A 23380-nucleotide genomic window follows, 5' to 3' on the forward strand; every position below is an offset into this window, starting at 1 on the left:
GAACTCATCCAAAGAAGCAGCAGCCTTTGGAGTGTTTCTTTCCCAAACAGCCTTGTCCTGCGATAGAGTCTCCAGATGCTCCTGTGGCCAAGCGTCTCCTTCAGCAAGTCAACATCCAAAGGTGTCACAAATGCCATGATTAAACGGGACCACACACCTAATGCTTTGTAAACTGCAGTTTTATATAAATATAAAGTTATGCACCTGCCTAGCTACACTCTTAATAAAGACCCTTATTTAATAAACAGACATTTAAAAAATGTCAACAATGGACAAATGTTTTCACAACATAATCTAAAGATTCCAACAAAATTCACAGTAGCTACAAAAGAATTCAGCTGCCTACAATAGGTTACATTTGGTTTACTCTATACTATATTGCTTTGTCTTAGGAGTTATCTTTAATACAAATGTGTGGTTTACAATATTCCCATTATAACAAGAAAAAATAGATTCATACAATGTTTCATAGGCATTTATTATGCCAAGTTTTTAACAATTACTCCCATTATTACATAAGAATAATATTCTTATTAAAAGGCAATATTTCATTAACCCACCGACCACTAAGAGATTTTAGATGGTTCTAGAGTGAATGTGGCCACAAAAGACACACAGCAGCAGTAGCCCCTGGGGGGGGAATCCACCACACAGCTACAAATATCCATTTACATCAAACAGACCTTGAATAAATGACTTATTACCAAGTAAAAACAAAATTTTAATAATCAGTTAACACAACTGTCCTAATTTAGCTTTCACTTGCTTATATACATCAAAGATAAGAAATTTTACCATAAAGAACACAAAGAAACCCTGTCTCGAAAAACCACAAAAAAAATAACTTTCTAATTCATACATAAACTAACATGTTCACCCTTACACTAAATCAAAACTTTCCTCTGAGAACAATGTACAGAAATACTCTGCAAACAGAGGCGAGAGACTGAAGGCCTCTTCCTACATTCTATGGATCAAAATGCAAAGATCCATCAGGTGGCAGACACACGAACTTGGGACATGTTGCCGTCACAGGACTGTCTAGACACAAACACCACCCCCAGCAAACTCTGACTGTCTCCAGCAACACCAGACTTTCTAACCCCATACGGCTTAAGATGAAACCAGGTTTCCTTCTTCTAAATTATGCTTTTAAGAGAGAAAATTAACACAACACCCCACTGCAACACAGACTGAGCTCTGAAGATCAAGAATCTTGTCTGCTGTCCCCAGGGTTCATGGTACATAGGCTCCATCTTCACTCACGACGCCTGATCATCCCCAGCGTTCTGCAACAGAGAAAAACAACCCTTTAACAGCAACATTACTTCACTTCGCCAAGCAGTGCAACTCACAGGACCAGAGCTGGGGACACTGCACTTGCAGCAGTGCCAGCTCGGGCACTACACTGTTTTCATCACCTTATTGTTATTATTTTCATGCTAAAGACATGGACAAAAATAGAAGAAAACCTGTGGATTCCATCATCCACCCCGACATCCAGCTCATCATATTAATCAAGGTGTCACCAGATATATAACCTGAGATATAATGTTAATATCATACCAGGTCCAAGGTTCAACAGCAAAGTCCTTCCTAACTTAAAACACTTCTGAAAATCATAAGGGGAAAGACTTATACAGTAAAACTAAAAGCCATCACAGTCGGGGGTAGTGACACACACACCTCTAATCCCAGCATTCAGAAGGTATAAGCAGGCAGATCTCTGTGAATTCAAGGCCAGCCTGGTCTACACAGCAAGTTCCAGGCCAGCCAAGGGTACCCAGTGAGGCCAGTTTCATGGGATCCAATCAATGCCCTCTTCTGGCCTCTCTGGGGCACTGCACACATGTGGTGTACAGACACACAGGCAAACAGCCACACATAAAAAATTTAAAGTAATTTAAAAACAAGCACGTGTTAAAAAATAAACTCTACAGGAGCCAGACATTGTTGTATCAGTCACAGATCATATTTAAAAAACACTTACTTGTCTTAGGAACTGCTTTCCAAGATATGAGGTAGCCATGCTGGTTAAGTTCTTCTTATTGCCCACTTTACACCGGATATAACCATAAAGGTTGGCACCTTGCAGCACCACACCCATGATTACCACAGCCTGGGAGAGGGGGAGACAATCATAGTTATTAGTCCAAACCGACTTTTCCCTACGCCACTAAGTGAGACAGGGTAGAGTGTGGAGACAAGGAAGCACTGGAAGTCAGAGGCTGAAGCAATCAGACTCCTCAGCCTGCAGAAGGGACCGCACTGATGCTGCTCTGGAGAAGACACCGGACCATTCAAGCGGCATCATTTGCATTCATATTTGTTTTAGTTACTGTGATAAAACAACATGACCAAGACGACAGGGCTTATTTTCGCTTATGGTTCCAGAGGGTTAGAGTTCATAATGGCAGGGCAGGGGCTCAGGCAGGCACGGCAGCTGGAGCATAGGCTGACGACTCACATCTTAAACCACAAGCACAAAGCAGAGAGCAAACTGGAAGCAAGGTGAGGCCTTAAGCTCTCCAAGTCTGCCCAGTGGCAGACTTCTTCCAGCAGGTCACAACTCTGGAGCCTTGCCAAACAGCACCACCAAGCATTCAAATACCCGGAGCATCTCATTTAAACCACTGCACTATCCATATGTGATGTAGGAGGGTCTTCTGCCTATGTGTTACTTTCATTGGTTAATAAAGAAACTGCCTTGGCCTTATGATAGGACAGCAGCTTAGATAGGCGGAGTAGACCGAACAGAATTCTGGGAGAAAGAAAGCAGAGTCAGGCAGATGCCCAGGGTCCAGAAAGACTCAGACACAATAAATACAGACATGTCCTGCTTGTGATGCTTTAACATTGGGGGAGAAGGAGGGAGAAAGGAAGGGGGGAGAAAGGGAAGAAAAGAGAGAGAAAAAGAGAGATACCAAAAAGAGAGAAATGACTCATTCACATAGAAGTTAGGGTTTTTACTCTTGAATACTCACTAGCTTAAAACAAACTGGAGTAACATAATCAGTCATCCTTCACAGAAAGTCAGAGACATATTCTTTGTCATAAAAACATTAAAGAATAAACCTATAAGTTGTTTTTTAAAATTTCACTCCACAGTAGAATGTACCCAACCAAGCAACATAAGAAGCTGCAGTAAAAGGACATGTGAAGCGTTCATGTGAAAACAGTCAGGAAAGCACTTGCCAAGCACACATAAGGAGCTGATTCAGGTGCAGTGGCACACACTGAAATCAGGTGCAGAGAGCAGAGCCTGGCAGAACCGAGGTCCAAGCTGCAACCCTGGGTAAAAAACAAAGCGGCCACCTGAGGCTGTGCTCTATCTTCCACATGCACATGTGCGCACACCCGTGTGCTGCTTTCACACAAATACATGCATACCCATAAGCAGATCAAGAGCAAAAAAAAAAATCATAGAAGTATTTCAGAGGAAATTATTATCAAATCTATCAAACAAAATAACATAATAACAAACAAAAATGGAAAAACTACAAAGACACGGGAATGTTTCTTTTCATCCACATCAAGTCTTTAAGTCAATAAGCACATCTAAGTGTAGCATTCAGCGAGATACAGAGAAGCACTACAGCTAAAATACTATCCACAGGGGAGATCCATAACTGCTGATCCACCACAGCAGCAAATCCACAGACGCTGAATACATCTCCTAATTTGTGAAAGGAGATTATGATGCAAACATATAAAGATGATTACTAAAGTAAAAACCAACAGCACTCACATCATAACAGGAAAAATATTAGTGTACAACAAACAAAACCAAGTTTTCACAGCAAGCCAGAGACAGGAGCCATAAAGTCTGGGGAGCAGGGGTCTAGCAAAAACCAAAATACATGAAGCCAGGGTGCATCAAATGCAATGAACTCAACTGTTACAGAGACTAGACTCGCAGTTTGGCTCAGGGGACAGACTGCATCCTTCGAATGCAGCAGCATCTGTATTTGTTTCAGATGCTCTTCCACATCCTCCTAATTCCCAGAACAGAGATCCCGATTTCCAATGCCTTGAGCATGGTGAGTGGCGGCAACAGTGACAATGAGTTCAACCGGTGAGTCAGCCATGAGCTGGACCGCCCCAAGGGTTGCCCTATGCTGTGAGGTCAACACAAAGCTGACAGCTGTTCTAAGCTCCCCCAAGGTCTGGGATGATCAACTAGCCTAGCAATGAGTAAGCACAAGAGGTACCAACCACAGTTTCCTTAAAAGACCACAACAACCACTGACACCACAGAAACTGGCAAGCGGCTGTGCCCAGATACTCAGGGAAAAGCAGAGGTGGGGACTAAAACTCAGAAACACAAGATGAAGCTGCCCAATCAGGACGGTCCGATGCACAGGTCACGTGATGACTCTTACTCACCAGCCACTTCACTTTGAAGGAGAAGAGCGCGCTAAAGGCAAAGATCACCCACAGGATCGGACAGGCGATGAGTCCTAACCAAAAGATTCTTGACTCAGCTTCAGAAATAGCTTTGTTGTCTTGTGGAGTTGACTGCAAAAACAATTAATATAAAAGTCAATTCAACCACTAATCAGGTTTATCAGCAAAAGTTTCTTTTTAAACAGAAAACACACTGTGCTCAAATTCAAGATTAATAGAGACGATCCACATCCCTCTGTTGGAACCAAAAACACCATGACAATCTTAATAAATGAATTATTTACTTTGTTGTGTGTTTGCAGCAGAACAGGAAGACATGGCCTTGCACTAGCACTGTTTATTCATAAGAAAGCACTGAAGCTTTTCTAGGTCAGAGTTAAGGAAATCCAAGCATCATCTAGATTTCATGTCTCGGCCAAACCTAGGAGCTGACTAGGGTGATGAGTTGTTTCCACGGCAGATTTGATCTCAGTAATACAAGCTCACTGAGCACAGTGCTGCTTTCTGAGAAGTATTGCTTGCAAAGGCTCTGCCAAGCGATACAAAAGCAATTTGACTAGTAGTGTTGCCAAGATTTTTATCCTCTGTCTCCCAAAAGATTTCCACAAGGAAATAGAATGTTCACTATTAGGAAGCAGGGTGACCCAAAACAAACAGACTCCCCATGGCTCCTGAGGGCACCGGCTTAAAGAATAGACCAATCATTCTGACCCTGTACCCAGCTGCAATCTTCCTACAAATAGGAAATGACAATGGGAGCAAAGACATGGGAGGAAGTGTCTACTGAACACAGAAGGATCCAGGGTGACGGCAGCAAGAAAACAAAGCCGGGGATCACCCAGAAGACTTTCAGCAGCAGCAGACAGGCAGCTTAGCATGGCCTGCTCTTAGAATACTGCCTGTGTATGCCTGTTACCAGACAGAAGCGCACTATGCTTTGGAGGCTGTCTGACTTAGTACTAACAGGGCAAGAGATCTGCAGTGGTGCTGCCAATCCTGACCCCTCCTTCAGTACTCAAATGAACCTGCACATTCTTTATCAGTTTACCTTTCTGGACTCAAACACCCAGTGGCTCTTCCCATCCTCATCGATATGATTCCACCAACGTAGGCCAACCATTAGTCTACCAGTGACATTCTGGGAAAGATAAATATGAACACACATTTTAAAGCATTATTTAAATAAAGCATTATAAATCCCATCTTAGTGTACTATTTCACAAAATTCTTCAGCTCTTCCCCCAGAACAGCCAATTAACCCCTATGTACCAGTCTTGGCTGAAGACTAAAACAAGTGGCCAATGCCAAGGTCAGGGTGCATGGAGCTCACAGGATAAGCAACAGGCATACCCAAAAGCACTATCCTTTCTTCTCCCTAAGACAGAGGACCTGTCCTTCCTCTAAACCTCTAATTCCTCCGTAGGTCTTCCCTTCCTTCTTTCTATTTTTAATTTTTAAGATGGGGTCTGCCTTAGTACTACTATTGTTGTGATTAAAACCCATGACCAAAGCAATTCAAGGAGGACAGGTTTATTCAGCTTACACTTCTACATCATAGTTCATCATCAAAGGAAGTCAAGGCACGAACCTGGAGACAGGAGCTGATGCAGAGGCCATGGAGCAGTGCTGCTTACTGGCTTGCTCTCCATGGCTTCCTCAACCTGCTTTCTTATAGATCCCAGGACCACTAGACGAGGGAAGGCACCACTCATAATGGGCTGGGCCCTCCCTGAAAAATTACTAATTAAGATTGCTTCTAATCTTACACTGCCAAGTTTCTTTGTTGTGGACTATTACTTTAACTGCATAAAGGTGTGTTGCATTTATTTATGCTACATTTGCTTAATGATGTAAAGATGTGTTGCTTTGCCTGCCTAAGGTGCCTGATTAGTCTAATAAAAAGCTCACCTGCCAAAAGCTAAACAGTAGAGGGATACGTGGGGCTGGCAGGCAAAGAGAGTAAATAGAAGAGAGAACAAGGGAGAAAGAGAGTGAAACCCCTGGGCCCAGAGAGCCAGCCAGCCAGCCAGCCAGCCACAGAGGGAGCAGGGAAGTAGGACATACATTAGGAAAGAAAGGTAGAAGACCCCGAGGCAAAACGTAGATGAAGAGAAACGGGTTAATATAAGTTTAAAAAACTAGCCAGACATAAGCCTAAACTAAGGTCGAGTATTCCTGACTAATAATAAGTCTCTGTGTAATGACTGGGGAGCTGGTTGGTGGCCCAAAAGAGAGTCCGCTACATTTGAATTGGTCCGACGTTATCTGTGCTGCTCTTATTTTATCTGACGGCACTGTTTCAGTCTAATCCTTTTGGTCAAGCTTTATTCTAGGCCCAATCTCAGAATTATCTTTAGAATGGGATTTTAATCAATATTTATTTCCTTAAAAGTATAATATTTACTACTGAAACGAAAGTGCCCTTACTTCCAACCCCACCTGTAAGCACCAAAAATGCTTCAGACATTGAAACACACACACACACACACACACACCCCTTTTTGGGTGGTGTTGGTGCATACCTTTAATTCCAGCACTTGGGAGGCAGAGGCAGGAGAATCTCTGAGTTTGAGGCCAGACAGGTCTACAGAGTGAGTTCCAAGACAGCCAGAGCTGCACAGGAAAAACAAAAACAAAACAAAACAGAAAAAAAAAAATCCTATGGAGGCAAACTCGACCCTGGTTGAGAAAGACTGACCCCAAGTACTCTGCAGTTTTTGAAGAAAAAAAAAAAGGATATTTCCCAAACACTTGTAAGCAAACTTTATTGGAACTTTACATAGAAATTATACCCAGAATATTTAAATGACACTGGAATAAAATACGTAGAATCTATGGCTGTTAGTGACATCTTTGTAACTTCGCCCACGGCGCCACCACTGAGCAGAGTTCATGCGATCAAACACACCCAGCACTTTAACAACAGGAGGCCTAAAGTAACAGAAAATTAAAACCAATGGAACCTACCTTCACTGCCCAAAAGTCACATGACAGCAACAAGATAATCGTCACCATACAGGCAATGAAGCTGCTGCTGAGCAGCTCACACAGGAGATAGACTACAACCGCACTGACTCGAAAGAACAGATGGAAGAAGGACGCCACTGGGTGTCTGGAAACCAAGACACAATAAGCAGCATTATATTTGACAGCAAGTACTAGCAGACCCGTAACCATGCAATCAGGCAGGGCTGTCCTGGGAAGGAGAAAGCACACCGTCCACCTCTTCCTTAAGTCCCCACCACCTAACTAGGTTCTATTGTTGCAAGGAAATACATTACATGAATTGACTCTGACTCCTCACGGAGTATAAACTTTCAAAGCATCTAACCAGAACCACACCACCTGAGATAATCTAATCACATCACGAGCCCAAACTAAGATGGAAGTTTCATCTCTCCCTTCCCTCCTCCTCCTCATCCTTTTTTTCCTCCTCCTTTGTTTAAGATAGGGTCTTACTAGGTAGCTCAGGCTGCCCTCAATTTCATAATCTTCCAGTTCTCACCTCTGAAATTACATGTATGCATACATGTATGTATGTATGCTTTTGTAAAACAGCTTACTGACATGGATTCAAATACCACACAATTTGTCTACAAATTAACATTTTTAATATAGTCAGTTGTGTGACCATCACCATAATCAATTTTACAACACTGTACTATGTCAAAAAGCAAGTCTGTACCCACGGGCAATCATCTTCTCTTGTTCCCAACCCTTTCAGCCCTAAGCAGCCAATCATCTTCCTGTCTCTACAGATTTACTCACTGTGGACATCTGTGTAAGGAAAATCACACAACGCTTTGTCTCCTGTCACCAACACCTTTCACTTTGCAGTGTTTTCAATGTTCAAATAGAATTTTACTTTATTAAGTGAATTTCTTTAGAGAGAATATATTTACAAGTACATTGAATTTTATTACTTATACAAGACACAATTCTGAAATTTACAAAAGAAATCAAAATGTATCTATAGAAATAATAGTTTCCTTGGTTTTTGTCTTTTTTTTTTAACTGAGAACTGAATCCAGGGCTTTACATTCTACTGCTGAGCTAAACCACACCCTCTACAGAAAATATATAAAGAGATGGTGCAGTCTCAGAAAACGGCAGTCAGCACAGACTTTAAAACATCAGTACTCACATAACTGATTTGTCAAGTTTGCTAATTTGAAAGCTCAGTGTTGAATAAGATTCAACAAGCCAACTACTACAAAGAAAATCTCATGTTACTTGTCAAATCAACAACACGCCTAGCCTACTCTGCCTTGGTATCCCCATGGGCTTCTTTTGAAGACCAGGCCCCAAGATGGCAGAAGTGGGGTGAGAGATGCTGGAGACCTTAAAAGGTGTGCCTATCTAGATGGAGTGGGCCACTTAGGGCAGGTTATGGTTCTGCGTCTGTCTGCCATGAGGTGAGCAGTATTTCTCCACTAAACCCTTCTGCTAAAACGTCCTGCATCACCATGGGCCCAGAAGCAGAGCCAAAGAAAAACAGTGCCCATGCACTGAAATCCTCCCAATACATTTAAAAGTATTTTTCTTTTCTCTTTGGTTCTGTCAGATGTTTTCTCATATCAAAAAGTGGGGCGCGGAGCTGGGTATGGTAATACACACCTTTAATCCCAGCAATAGAGAGACAGGGGCAGGCAATCTCTGAGCCCAGATAAGCACAGCCAAGACTACATAGTGAGGCTGTGTCAAAAAATCCAAAAACAAATGAAAGTCAACACAAATCCCATAGGTTGACAGCAACAGTAGACACAACAGATTAGACAGAAACACAACTCTAACTTAACCTTGTACCTGATTTTGGATTTTCTTGGTCTATTGGTTGTCTCCTCTTCTGCATCAAACAGTGAGACGTCTTCAGTGTCATCATTACTGTCCTATTAGGAAATTAAATATCTATGATAAAAATGAAATTTGGTGCTTCTATGCCTGCTACATACAAACCTACACAATCCTCAAAAGGGAAGATGAGATTATGAGCTAGAACTACCAGGAACTCACAGTTTAGGAAAAGAGGCACCTGTAGGTCCTCCACCCCAATCCCAATAATCTGAAAACAAACAAACAAAAAACTCCCTATGACAACCTAATAGTCAGCTGACATCAGCCTGAGCCCTGAAAGAACACTGAGGAGCAGTTGATGCTCCTAAAAGCTGACATCTATCGGAAGCTACTCTCTCCCAAGTCAGAGAAATCTGAAGCTATTGGGATAAACTCAGAAAACCTCGATGACTTCACCCAGTGTCCTTGACTCCTTGCAGTGCTTTCTCTTATCAGAGGCTAAATCAACAACTACCACGCCCCTAGGACTTGTTCCCTCACTATCTTTCAACTCGGTCTTTCTAATCAATATATAAAATCCTTCACAGCAGTGCCGATCCCAGAGGATGAATAACCCCAGAAGGCTCTCAACAACCCCAGACCACTGCTCATAAGATGAAAACAAACGACCACCAAACGACCACCGGGTTTCTAAGATTCTTCTGTGAACTCCTGAGATGCACAACAGCAGGGGGGGGGGGGGCTATCAACTAGAATGAAGAGAGAGAATTAAAATACCAGTATGCACAAGTGTTGGAAGAAAATGAATGGGGTGACATCAGAGATGGCATGTGGGGACTTTACTGTTTTAAGATAATAGGAATTACAAGGGCAGCCCCTTGTACCCAGAATTCCAGCACTTGGAAGGCTGGATCAAGCTGATTACCATCAGCTGGAGATGGGTGAAGGAAAACAGAGCAGGAGAAACTAAAACACAGCTTTGTGCTAACAGGACCAAGCTTTTACAAGAGTAAAAAAGGTGTGTGGGGGAGGGGGCATCAACAGTGCAACCACTGCTCAACACTTCCCAGTGAGCAAGGGTGAATGGGGGAGGGGGCATCAACCACTGCTCAACACTTCCCAGTGAGCAAGGGTGAATGGGGGAGGGGGCATCAACAGTGCAACCACTGCTCAACACTTCCCAGTGAGCAAGGGTGAATGGGGGAGGGGGCATCAACCACTGCTCAACACTTCCCAGTGAGCAAGGGTGAATGGGGGAGGGGGCATCAACAGTGCAACCACTGCTCAACACTTCCCAGTGAGCAAGGGTGAATGGGGGAGGGGGCATCAACCACTGCGCAACACTTCCCAGTGAGCAAGGGTGAATGGGGGAGGGGGCATCAACCACTGCTCAACACTTCCCAGTGAGCAAGGGTGAATGGGGGAGGGGGCATCAACCACTGCTCAACACTTCCCAGTGAGCAAGGGTGAATGGGGGAGGGGGCATCAACAGTGCAACCACTGCTCAACACTTCCCAGTGAGCAAGGGTGAATGGGGGAGGGGGCATCAACCACTGCTCAACACTTCCCAGTGAGCAAGGGTGAATGGGGGGGGGGGCATCAACCACTGCTCAACACTTCCCAGTGAGCAAGGGTGAATGGGGGAGGGGGCATCAACCACTGCTCAACACTTCCCAGTGAGCAAGGGTGAATGGGGGGGGGGCATCAACCACTGCTCAACACTTCCCAGTGAGCAAGGGTGAATGGGGGAGGGGGCATCAACCACTGCTCAACACTTCCCAGTGAGCAAGGGTGAATGGTGGGGGGCATCAACCACTGCTCAACACTTCCCAGTGAGCAAGGGTGAATGGGGGAGGGGGCATCAACCACTGCTCAACACTTCCCAGTGAGCAAGGACGAAGTTGCAGTAGTCGCAACTCAAAAATGGAGTAGCACACAATCCACAAAAGAACATGTGGGTGATTATGAGTGAAGATGCAGACAGGAAGGAAAGTAGTATGAAAATTCCTCCGCTGCTTTTCAGTGAAACAGGAAGCAAGGTTATCAGACAAAAAAAAAACAGGCAAGGAATATGTTCAAAGTTGCAGCAAAGTTGTAAGGTTGCCAGGGAAAGGGAAGGGAGAGACTACAAAAATGTCAAATGTCCAGCAGGTGGAAGTGTTGATCAACGGTTCACAGTCACAGACTTAACAGGAACAGTTGGCATGGCTGTCCTTCCCCAGCACCCTTTAATCCGGGTGCACCCTCAGAGAGCAGAGTTGGAACCACCAATGGGTTTTCTCCACTCCACATTTCCCCACAGGAGACTGTTCAGTCACAAATTCTGGTTGGCTCATCCTCACACACTCGGTATGTCACTAGCATGTCTTTACTATCATGTTCCGAAAATATGCTGTTCCCCAACCTAACCTCTCCCCTCCCCACACCTTTTGTGGATCCCACCTCCTCAAACACCCCAACCCAACCTCACACGGGGGCAAGAAACCTGTGTGGGACACTCGTATTCTGGACCTGGAGCAGTTGCCTAAACCATAGTAATCCCGCAGCAAATTACTTGTAAAATTATACATATAATCTAAATGGGAGTTCACAGACAACTCAAAGGGAGGAAATACTATATTGAGTTTACTAATCTCCAGCCGAAAGTCAACTGGCTACGGGCACAAACGTGACAACCATCGTGACTAACAGTGCATCAGCGTGGTAACACCTACTCGAAATTAAGGCTCTAGTACTCTCCTCTCCCTACAGGACAGCCTCTCACTTGAGTGTCTGGGCAGGAGAGCTGACGCCTGAAGGCCGCTCCTCCCCTCATTCGGGTGGGCTGCGGGGAACCCGGTCACCCCGACATCAAACCCAGAGCTTCCTGCAACCAATGCCCCACCTGGCGACCCACCTCTACATAGCATCCCCAGCTCTGCGCCTCCTGGGTCCCCGGTCCACCCGACCCTCGGAGAGCACAGAACTCTCTAGCGACAACTGGCCGGAGCCCCGCACTTCTGCCCACCCAGCCTGCCCTTCGTCCAGCTCAGGCAGTGGGCAGACACAGAGACACAACAGCCTCAGAGGCTGGACAAGACCCCCCGGCCCCAACCCAAACGATCCCACCAGCTCCCGGAACCCGACCGCCCTCCCTCACCTGCGACAACATGACGGCCCCGCGCCAATCCCCCCCACTTCCGGGAGCCACGTCAGCCAGCGGCCACCAGGGGCAACCGGAAGCCACTTGCCGGCAACACTTCCTTTTCAGTGAGGCTCGTGGGCGGGAGCAACTCCCCGGACCGGAAGAGCAGTGGGCGGGTCCATGCCACAAAGAGCAGGGCACGTAATGGGAGGGGCGGGGAAAGAGGATCCAAATTACAGACGCGCGCGGTAGGGGGCGGAGCGTTTGGGCGGAGCCATGCCGCAGAGGCTCTGAAGAGAGAGAAGCAGAGATGGGCGGGGGCCGGCGGGGGCGGGGCCGGCGGGGACGGGGCCGGCGGGGGCGGGGTCGAAGGGGCGAGGTCGGCGTGGGCAGGGTCGGGCTGCATCTCAAAGCTGAAGCTAACACCTGGGGATGCGTTGGCGAACAGTAGGTCCTGAAGGGAAGCTTTCATGAGTTATGAAGGAAAAATGGTTTTTGCTGCCTGTGAAGTGCAAACTGGGAGTCATTACCACCAGAATGCTCTGGAAAAGGAGGGCTTTATTCTACAACTTAACTTTGTAAATATATTTCCGTATAGCCTTACTTTTGCGTTTTACATTTTAGGAATACTTAAAAAATAAATGTGTCCTTGGGAAGGAGTTAGAAAAAAGCCAGGAGGCTAACGCGAGCAGTGGGGGTACTACTGTAAAGGCAGAGATGGTCCCGTGTGCCCTAGCACTCGGGCACTTGGGTTTTCGCATCTGCCCCCTATATACCAATTACTTAATCTCTGTACATCTTTCCTCGGTTGTAAAATGGGAAGGACAGTGATGGCTTCACAGAGCGGTTAGTCAAATGGCAGTCTTTTTAAAATTACTGTTTGAAGTCACCTACTGATGGTGTGATCCTGCCGAGATCTCAAATTCAGAGAATTTAAAGCCATCTTTGGAACTGTCAGAGTAGCAGTATTCTGTTGCCCGACCTATGCCAGATTGTTGGAAGAGACTCTATTCACTGAAACCCAGATTTTGTCTGGCCCTTTGCCGGCACTATTTCAAACCTACTGCCAGAATAGTGAAGAAACACGAACGTAATTCCCAAAGGAGAGAAAGCTTGACAAGGTAGTCACATGCCTACCTGTGAAGGTGGACACATGACCTATGTCCTAACCTGCTTGGAGCATGTTTTTTGGTGGCCCGCCCTGTATTATGATTGTGTTTAGTTATCTTTTGGTTGTTTTCATTTTTTATGAATGCAAATTGAATTTGTTACCATATTTTTCAAATTTAGAACATTTAACAGGAAAGTGAATTTCTGACCTGTTTGAGGGGGGGGGGTCTTTTCTTTTTGAAAGATTTGGGGAGTGTGTTTGTTTGCTTGCTTTTGAAATAGGGTGTAGCCTTGTAGTACCAACTAACTTAGATGCTCAGCCCTCCTGCCTTAGCCTCCCAAGAGCTGGGACTTAACGAAGGGGAATGTCTGACTGCTTCTTTATACGGGTCCTGAAGCCTTCAGTGAGCTACATCCCTGCTGGTGAGCTCCTCTTCCAAATTACCTATCTTGCCCCTGACGCCACTCCCTAATTATTTAGATAGGAGTCTCAATATACTTGATATTAGTGGCTCTTTTGTTATCCAATATGAATGTGCTTCATCTTCATCAGATGGAGTCTGTTCTGACCAGTAAAATTAAATACAGTGTTCTAAATACAACTCAACCTTTTGAGCTCCCCACCCTCTTTACCAGAACTGAGCTTCATTCTATGCAAAAAAAATACTAGGAATTTCTATATACTATCCTGATAGTCACTTAAAAGTTTCTGGAAGCAATGCTAACCCTGAATTGGTGATAATGAGTGGCATCTAACTGCCAGTGACCACCTCATCACAGGGATGCCTACAACTCCCTAAGTGGAAGGCAGATGGCACCCTCTCCCTGTCTCTTCCTGTCTTACTGTAATACTATCCATTCCTTGATTCCTAGAAAGGTTTGTGTGAATTGCTAAAGAAATATCAATAAATAAACCAATTAAATGGAAGAAAAGAAAGGTCCAGATACCAACGCTCACTTGGTTTTCTGTTTGCTGTAATAGTACTGTGATTTCTGAAGCCTGGTTTAGATAAATACATTTGGTCCAAGTTCAGGGGCCGCTGTTTTCCCTTGCTTCATGAAATTATCGATAGGCAGGCCTTTGATCTTACGAATCCACGCAGCTTTGCTGGCTTTACCTGGGTCGACGACTTTAGTGGATTCACTGGCTTGATATTCCTTCATCTTGGCTTCTCCATATTCTTTCTCCTCCTTCACAGTCAACAGCATGAACCCGGTGTTCATTCTAAGAGGATCCAGGGTTGTGTAGAAACGTGGCCGTTCTTTCTTGAGAGTCAGGGTAGCTGTGCCGCCACGAGGAGCGAGCATTCGGTTTGGTTTAATGACCTGCATGCTGGTCAGGGGGCCAGCACGGCGCATCGCCCCATCGATTGAACTGGTCAACCGCTCTTCACCCCTTAAACTATCAGACATTCTGTAACGGATAAGTCTGGGCTGGGGTATGGTGGACTGGACTCTGGGACTATGCAGGGATTGTTTCAAGTTAGGCTGCAGTTTCTGGATTTCAAGGGGAATATTGGTTTGTTTCACACCGGTAGGAAGATTGCTGGATCGCAGCTGATCAACTGCATGTTGGACTGATTTTCCTTTGAAACTTAGGACTTTCCTTGGATACGGAATTGAAGGTCCCCAGGCATCAATGATTGCAGTTTGGGGTCGGTGGGGATACGCAAATTCTGCAGAATTGTGGGCTTGTTGCAAAGCATTGACAGTCAGAAGGAATCGGTCAGGTGTCATAGGGACTTTCCAGAACTTTTTCATTGGATGTCTGGTTTCCTCTACAGGACTTTCCACATCATCTGCTTCTTCAAAAAGAAAACAAAGGCACATGAGCATTCCATGGAAAAATAGGGACCGTCTATACGTAAAAGCCAAAACCATTCTAACTGCTAAGCACACTGTGGTTTTGTTGCCCAAAAAACATGTTGTGAAACATCCCAGATAACAACAGAAATGGTGGCAGCTGAAAGGGCTTATCTTTAATGACTATACTAATATCAGTGTAAGGTGTCATATTTTGAACACAGCCTATGTAATTCTAATAGTCCACACTGTAGTAATGAGGGGCGGCGGGGCTGCGTCCTCAACCCCCAGCCGCCTGCCCGGCTAACTTTACCTGAAATAATTACACGGACACTGTATTCTTTTAAGCACTGCTTTGGCTCATTTCTACCTAGCATCTTCTAGGCTAACTCTCCCACCTGGACTAGCCCATTTCTTATCTTCTGTATAGCACCGGTCTTACCGGAAAGATTCTAGCCTAAGTCCATCCTGGGTCGGAGCTTCATAGCGTGCGTCTTCCCTGGAGCAGGTAACATGGCGTCTCTCTCTGAAGCGTCTGCTCCCCAGCGGAGAGCTGTCGAGTCTGACTTCACTTCCTCTTCCTCCCGGCATTCTGTTCTGTTTACTCCTCCCACCTATCTCCTAACCAATGAGAGCCAAGCAGCTTCTTTTATTTTAACCAATGACCTTCCTCCATCACCACACAGTTCAAAAAAATCCTGTGAGAATGATTCTCATATCTCATTCATGACTCCCATAAAAGAGGTCTTGCTGATTTATAGTATGTCATCATCAATCATCCTACTGCAAAGGTCAATTCTGATTTAATTAACCAGCTTTGGTTATGGTCCCCCAGAATCAGGCCTGGATTCTAAGAATGTCACTCCTGCCTAATGCAATCTATCACAGCATGGCTAAAACTTCCCAAAGAGAAGTCCCCAAAATGCTTTGACCAATAGCTATGAATCTGAGATATTCACGGAACAACAGAATCCTTTCTACAAACCACTTTACAGTCGAGGTATCTAAGGCCGTTAAGCTAACAAAGACGTCTTCTTGGATGATTCGACATCTTAGATCATCCCTAGTTGGCCTTTTTTTGGTCCCTCCAGAAAAACAAGGCCCTGTTTTCAAAAATACCTGAGTCAAGGAAAGGTCAAGAAATCAGTTGCATAATCTAAAACCTAACCCAGAGTTCTTCCAATGAAGGAACAGCAGCCAGGTACGGTGCATATAATTTCCTTTGGCCATTGGGTGGTGTCCCAAAAGGGTCAGACAGGGACGGATGAAACTCCCAAGTGTCCCTGTTCTTTGCTAGTTAAACAGTGTTTCATAAAAACATAAACATCTGAGATATAATTAGCTTGTCAGAATCTTCCCCTCTCCTTCCAAATCCAGAAAACATAGATTTTTTTTTTCTTTCTCATTATTCTGTGGGTTTTGTGGTGGTAGGTTTTTCTGGGGTTTGTTGTGGGTTTTTTTGTATGCTAGTATATCTTAGATCTACAAGTCAGTACATATACAGATCTTCATGGTATGAATCTTGGCTACGTAATATCGATGGTGATGGGGTTGAGTTTACCATTGCTCACTCTGATGGCCGTTTGGTTTATTAATGATCAACCTTAAGGAAATGTAAATACCATTTTTATTCATTATGTAAGCAGGTATGAGGAGACAGGCAGTCCCCAGAGCTGGCTTGCATGTGGTAAGGGCGCTCAGAGTGTTAATGGAGTATAAATTGATTCTGTGGTTTTTTTTGTTCAACCATGACAGCGACTCTCTAGTGTTTAAGTGTATTTGCCCTTTGGCTCAGCAGTTTTGTTCCTGGGACCTCACTTTGTGGTCCACCTGTATGTGTGCACAAATGCAGGGTGTCCACCTGTGCGTGTGCACAAATGCAGGGTGTCCACCTGTGTGTGCACAAATGCAGGGTGTCCACTTGCGCGTGTGCACAAATGCAGGGTGCCCATGGCTAGGATGGACCATTACATCTTCATTGTTTGACTCACTTTGAAACACATCTGTGAGGGAAATTTGTTTCAAAGGAACATTATTACTAGTCAAAAATATTAGAAAAAAAACATTAGGCCGGGCGGTGGTGGCGCACGCCTTTAATCCCAGCACTCGGGAGGCAGAGGCAGGCGGATCTCTGTGAGTTCGAGGCCAGCCTGGTCTACAAGAGCTAGTTCCAGGACAGGAACCAAAAGCTACGGAGAAACCCTGTCTCAAAAATAAAAAAAAAAAAAAAACATTAGAAATGTTTGCCAGTGCCTTTCAAAATCATCAAAGAAGCATGCTAGCCATGGTATCTAATGGTACTTCTTAACAACTCACACATACTCACCACATCACACACACACACACACACCACACACACACCACACACATACACACACCCTCCAAATGTCACATACACACACATACACACACCACACATACACAAACCCTCCAAATGTCACATACATATAAACAAACACTCCATACACTCACACACACACCACACATACACACACCCTCCAAACACCACACACATAAACACTCCACACACTCATACACACACATGCATGCACACCACGCACTCACCACACCACATACACACACACATATACACACCCTCCAAACGCCAAACACACACCACACATACACACACCCTCCAAACACCACACACATAAACACTCCACACACTCTTACACACACACATGCACGCACACCACACACACACCGCACCACACACACACACACACTCCAAACACCACACACACATAAACAAACATTCCACACACTACACACACACACACCCTACACACACACTCAGATCTCTCTCCTCTCTCATGAAATCCCCTCCAATCAGCCTGACCCCTCTTCCTTCTTCTGATGTGCCCATTAATCAGAAGGAACCAGTCGGGAGGCAGAGACAAGAAGCAGGTGAGGCATGTAGAAAGAGTTTGTTTCTCTCCATAGCCTTAAGTTGGGAAGGAGACAAGACACCAATTCCTATTAGGAGGAACCAGTGGGAAACCAGTCCTTCTTTGAAGAAAGCATAACAGCACCACTCCGAAAGATGCAGAAGTTTAGGTCGAAATACAAAAGTAGGGGAGAGAGAGACCGGGAGCGGGTGAGACCTTAGCTCTTAATCAAAGTAAAACCATTCGTCTCCTCTTCACCTTCATGTTTCTCTAGCACATCTTCCAAGACACCACTATCTCTCTTCCTGCCATCCCTCTGGGGTGTGCTTGCTTTTCCTTGGTCATATATTTCTATTACCATGATTAGGTTAAGATTGAAGAAGAGACCACAGTCATTATGTAATTTGATTAGATCCGAGTAGTGGGGATACAGCAATAATTCAACTGGTTTTTACTTGAGGTACCACTGTATGACCCTTGTCGCTGACACTAAGTAGACTAGCTCCCAGAGCTGGGTCCCATCATGCTTCCTCTTCCACAGACCCTTCCTACAGAATATCAAGCTTTAAGCATCTGAAACTCTCAGTTTCTCCAGAAGACTAGTCACTTGCAGTGTGAAGTGTTTGGAGGTGACCTGTTGGTGTTCTCTGTAGATCCTGGGTCCAACTTCATGCCACAGGGGATAAGTAGCATAAAGGAGTCTTGCTAGTCTAACCCACATATAAATTGCTCTTTAGATGTCAAAAATAGCATGGAACCATGTACATGCCCCCACCTACATGTCCATACACACCGGCCTTGTAACTAAGTCCTCTAACGACAACATGTTCTGTATAGGACAGTTTCCTGTGGGTAGTAACTTAGTGTATCTCCCCTGAGGACATAATAAGTAATAGCGTAATGAAATATTCATGAATGTTCCCCTCACCCCATCTCTCTCTGTCAACACACACATATGCATGCGCACACACACACACACACACACACACACACACACACTGCCCATCCCACTGGTTATCACTGTCATTCCAATAATCTTGCTGTTTTACCTGAAGATGGCTTCATGTTTAACTTCGAATGGATTCGGGTCTTCTGAGATTTATTTGATAGCAATTCCTGTTTACTAGACAGAGATTCTCTCAGGCTGTAAATCTGCGTGCTGGACTTGGAATACACATTCCCAACGCTCGTGTCTTCCCTTTCCTCCTCCTTATCCTTGCCCTTCTTGGCTTTGCCTCTGTCCGCGTTATACTGCCATTTTACGTTTTCAAACTGGAACAGGAGGATATTGCTGTCCGTCTGGACCACCATCCTGAAAGCAAAACGAGAGTGCCCACAAAAGGAGCATGGGGGCCACCAAAGCATACACTGCAGTTGTGTCTTAGCCAGTCCCTGGGCTGAGGAACTGGGGCCAGGGATTGACCATAGGAATGGGCTGGTTTAGGGTGTTGCTGGGAGAAAGCATTGGAGCACTGGACAGGGGGAGGTAGTTTTGTGACTGTAATTTTTTTTTGTGAATTAATCATGAAAGGGACACCTGTGTCCCGATTGCTTCACTGCTCGGGTTGGCATACCTTTTCAGTGAGTTTCCCTTTCTGGAGCGCCAAGTACCCAGGATGGCCAAGACAAAAGCTTAGGTACTCCACACACAGATAGCTGGAAATTTACTCTTCTCTTCTTTTTAAGCTCATTGTATAGACTCAGTGTTTCTATCTTTACCCTTGGAATAAAAGCTGTCAATGGAGAAGCCTCCTCTCCTCTGCTGAGCCCCCACACAAAGCCCCACATGGCTTCACAGTATCCTCTAGGGTCTCTGGACATAGTGGAGACATTTTATGAAGCATAGTGATCTCTGTTGCCTCGGACCCTCATTCTCACTCCCCAGTGGACCGAGGTTTAGAACTCACATTTTCCACCCCAACACACTTCCCATCTCCCACTCATTTCTTTCACTTTTTTTTTCATTTGCACGGAGCAAGCTTCTTTCCTCTCTGTGTGTGTCTAGATTTCTTGAAACTATAAGAAGAAACTGAAATACATGAGGGCATGCATGTGTGTGTTTCCTCCCTAAATACTGTCATTTTAAGACTTTAACCTGTGGTGTAAACTCTAGAAACGTGTCTTGTTTAAACTGGAAATGCTGAAATGGAGTTTGAGGAATCAGATTCCGTTAAAAACTCCCCGCCAGGTTTCTATTTACTCAACCCAGAGGAAACCATGCAAGCTGGGCATCAAGGCACCCTTAAGAGTAAACCCAGCTCCAACTGTGCCCTGGTCACTAAGTCTGGGGCAAAGGCCAGTTAGTTCCGCAGGAGCTACTACTTCCCTCAGCCAAGCTGGAGGGAAGCATGGCCTATCCTGCCCTGCCAGTAAGTCCAGAGTCCCAGAAAAGGGGGGAGAAAAGCCACCTAGAATTACTCATGGTTCTGCCCTCCACGCCTACCTACCACCCACCTGTTGCCCTGATAAAAGAAGGTTAGCACAGGGTCACCTCTGGCATCGACTTTTATCACCTTCAGACAGTTCCCATTGAGGAAATTATAAATGCGAATCTTGCCGTCTCCACAGGCACTGATGACCCGGAGGTAGAGAAGAGACACCTGCAGCACCTCTCTGGAAGGAAAACAACAACAGGCAGTACCCGCCTTCTGGAAGACTCTTGGGTTGGCTTATGGGCTGTAGTGTTGGTGTGCAGTTGGGAGGTAGGAGCCATATCTATTCATCCTTGAGGTGGTCTTTCCGTCTCTATGCGTCTAGAGTTAGTCTTAACCGTCAGCGATGCCGTGCCCATCAGCAGTGGTTTGCGGATCAGTCACAGGCCGCCAGTCGGCAAAGGAGAAAGGGCACTGCTTCAGGCTCTCAAGGGGGCATGGGGGAGAGAGGTCTAATAAATCAAACGGCCATTTTTTTTACGCAGTTTGATTCTTAGCTACTTATTCATACTGAGAATTGTTTTTTGAATCCTTTTAGAACAATGCTGTTGTGTAAGAACAGTAGAAGGCTAAGGATTAGTTTTATATGAACAGATATCTTAAATATATAGACTCTTTTTTATTTTTATTTATTTATTTATTTTGGTCTTTAATGAGTGGCTTCCATTCCTTCCAACAATGAACATCCTTAAAGAAAATTGGACCTTGGGATGAGATTTGTGTCTTTTTGTGATAGCCAATAGGTAAGGAAGGAGCCAGTGGGAAACCCACCTAGAAGCTTCCAGAACAGCCTTTCTCCAACTACAGCTACACGGTTCAAGTTGGTTTATTCAGTTCTGACAAATACAATGCTTTTTTTATTGATGGCGTTGAAAAGTTGAATGCAATCATGTCAACTTGCTAGATCTTGCATGTAAGGCAAGCCAATTGCTTACGATCTACCCAACCAGATCTACAATTGCTTGTATATGGGTTGTATGTGTCCCCAAATGGTTCATGTGCTAGAATATTGGCCTCTGGGGTAGCAATGTTAAGAAAAACTTTTGTTTAAGAGGCAGGGCCTAGTAGAAGCTGGTTAAATTGCTGGAGGCCCTGCCTTCAGTAGGGATGGTGCAGTTCTCAGTTCGTACATATCTCCAGTTAGTAACTGAGGAAGGCATCGTTAGAAAGCAAGGCCACTTCACACACCCAGTCTTTTATGGGTCTGCACTAAGTTAAGATGTCACCGATGAGGCCCTCAGCACAGGCTGGACAGATACGGCTGCCAGGTCTTCAGCATCCCAAACTGTGAGCTAAATAAGACTCTTTTCTCTACTACTCGCCCAGCTTTGGGTGGGTCATTCAAGCAACCGGAAAGCCAGCCAAGACCTAATTCATCTGCCACTTCATTCAACAACAACAACAAGAAAAATTAATTAATTAATTAATTAATACATAAATAAATCAGATTTCTCTCATTTTCCTCCCCACTACATATGTACACAAGCTTCCATACACTGGCAGCTTCTCTTGGGAACAACTCATAGCATACTTATTGCTGGATGCTTACCACATGGCACAGCGCTAAGCTGGAAGCAGGTCTTAAATACGTATTTATTCTAAAGGTGGCGTACGTGTTCAGAATATGGTCATTGCTACAGAAACATTAAAAGAGTGAAGTTTACCCTATCTGGCCTTAACCTTGGTTGATCTCAGGTCCAGATGAAGATTCTTGAATACCCTAACAAATTATCAAAAGATAAATAGCAAAGGCCTCAGAACGCGGGTGCTTGCTCAGGATATCACAAAGCAGCCATGGTGCCAGTGTGACCTGGATTCCTCCTCAGGTGGTAGTGGAAGGCATCAAACTGAGCTTCTATTTAGACACTAAGTGCCCAACCAAGTTCTAGTGCTTCGATACCGTAAGTAGCCGCACACTGGGTCAGAGATGCCCTCTGATAAAGGGTTTGCCTCCCTGTGCTTTCCTGACTTTGCTGAGCTGGGACCCACACATCCCCCAAGTTCTTGGTACATTTCGTTCAACCCGTACCATTATAGCCTATGATTACAACATAGGCTTGAAGGTCAGATGCCCACTGTGGAGCTGACACCACCACACGCTTGCTGTACATCACAGAGGAAGCACCTCAGCCTCCCAGTCTTCCCTCACGTCCTCCTTACCTAGCTCAGGCCCCATGGAAAGGAATTGTCATTTCTACCTCATGTGATTTCAGCTACAGTTAAACTATCTGGTTTTTTTTTTTTTAAGTTTTCCCAGTACCTGACACAGTGCTGGTTACTGGTCTTAGACTAGCTCAGACCCCTTTCAGACTTTATCTGCCCTGGAGATGTTTCCTGCTTTGCTCTTTCTGAAATTTACTCAGAGAGTGACGACAGTGAAGATGGCGGGGATGCGAACTACAAAATTCCGCCCTTCTGTAACAGCAGCAAAAACTGAAAAAAACTGTCAGAATCCACTTTTTCAGGGTCCTGGGAAACCACAGAAGGTTTGCAGCAGCCTAGGGAGCGTTTAGACATGAGAACTGGTTTTAGAGGCAGTGAGAATGGTGTGTTTTGTACCGTGTTAACTGACCCTAGTCCATTTTTTACTTCAGTTGTAGCTATGGAAAAATAGACACATTCTTGGTATGAGAAAGAACCAGATAGGCTGTGTTCAGGATGAGTTATTTGTACTGCTGAATGGTTTCTTGGAAGACTGTCTCAAAAGATTTGTCTTTGTAACTTAAGAATTCTTTCTGGGCTGAATCTGCCACCCGAGAGGCATAACTGGACTCTTGCTACCTGAGGAACTAGAAATCCATTGGGGCAGATGATAACACTAA

General features: G+C 44.9%; 2 protein-coding genes across 3 annotated transcripts in view; both read right to left on the reverse strand.

Moving 5' to 3' along the window:
• Nucleotides 1-459: 459 nt before the first annotated feature.
• On the reverse strand, nt 460-12422 carry Tvp23c (trans-golgi network vesicle protein 23 homolog C). Of its 2 annotated transcripts, none has more exons than XM_075992167.1 (7): nt 12341-12422; nt 9214-9296; nt 7375-7519; nt 5456-5545; nt 4387-4518; nt 1991-2119; nt 460-1289 (listed from the first exon to the last, which is right to left on the reverse strand). In XM_075992167.1, exons 1-7 carry the CDS (start codon nt 12350-12352, stop codon nt 1263-1265), a joined length of 618 nt encoding a protein of 205 aa, XP_075848282.1. In that variant the 5' UTR covers nt 12353-12422; the 3' UTR covers nt 460-1262. The 2 variants fall into 2 exon arrangements, with proteins under 2 accessions (XP_075848282.1, XP_075848283.1); XM_075992168.1 differs by having other exon boundaries at nt 12098-12342.
• A 1985-nt stretch (nt 12423-14407) lies between these two features.
• Fbxw10b (F-box and WD repeat domain containing 10B) overlaps nt 14408-23380 on the reverse strand; it is a 31531-nt gene continuing 22558 nt past the window's right edge. The window contains exons 11-13 of the mRNA XM_075989584.1: nt 20581-20739; nt 19176-19438; nt 14408-15240 (exon numbers count right to left, since the gene is read on the reverse strand). Of these exons, the coding sequence (XP_075845699.1) occupies nt 14441-15240; nt 19176-19438; nt 20581-20739 (1222 nt within the window). The 3' untranslated portion in view covers nt 14408-14440. The remainder of the gene's footprint in view (nt 15241-19175; nt 19439-20580; nt 20740-23380) is intronic.

Source organism: Microtus pennsylvanicus, chromosome 11 (assembly GCF_037038515.1).
Source record: "Microtus pennsylvanicus isolate mMicPen1 chromosome 11, mMicPen1.hap1, whole genome shotgun sequence".
Classification (NCBI taxonomy): domain Eukaryota; kingdom Metazoa; phylum Chordata; class Mammalia; order Rodentia; family Cricetidae; genus Microtus; species Microtus pennsylvanicus.

What these genes read in the sequence shown, in the direction of transcription:
- Tvp23c (XM_075992167.1), bottom strand. An exon ending in CCAAGAAAATCCAAAATCAG is followed by an intron (nt 7,520 to 9,213) that starts GTACAAGGTTAA and finishes CTTGGTTTCCAG; the next exon opens with ACACCCAGTGGCGTCCTTCT. An exon ending in GAAAGCAGTTCCTAAGACAA is followed by an intron (nt 1,290 to 1,990) that starts GTAAGTGTTTTT and finishes TCTCTGTTGCAG; the next exon opens with AACGCTGGGGATGATCAGGC.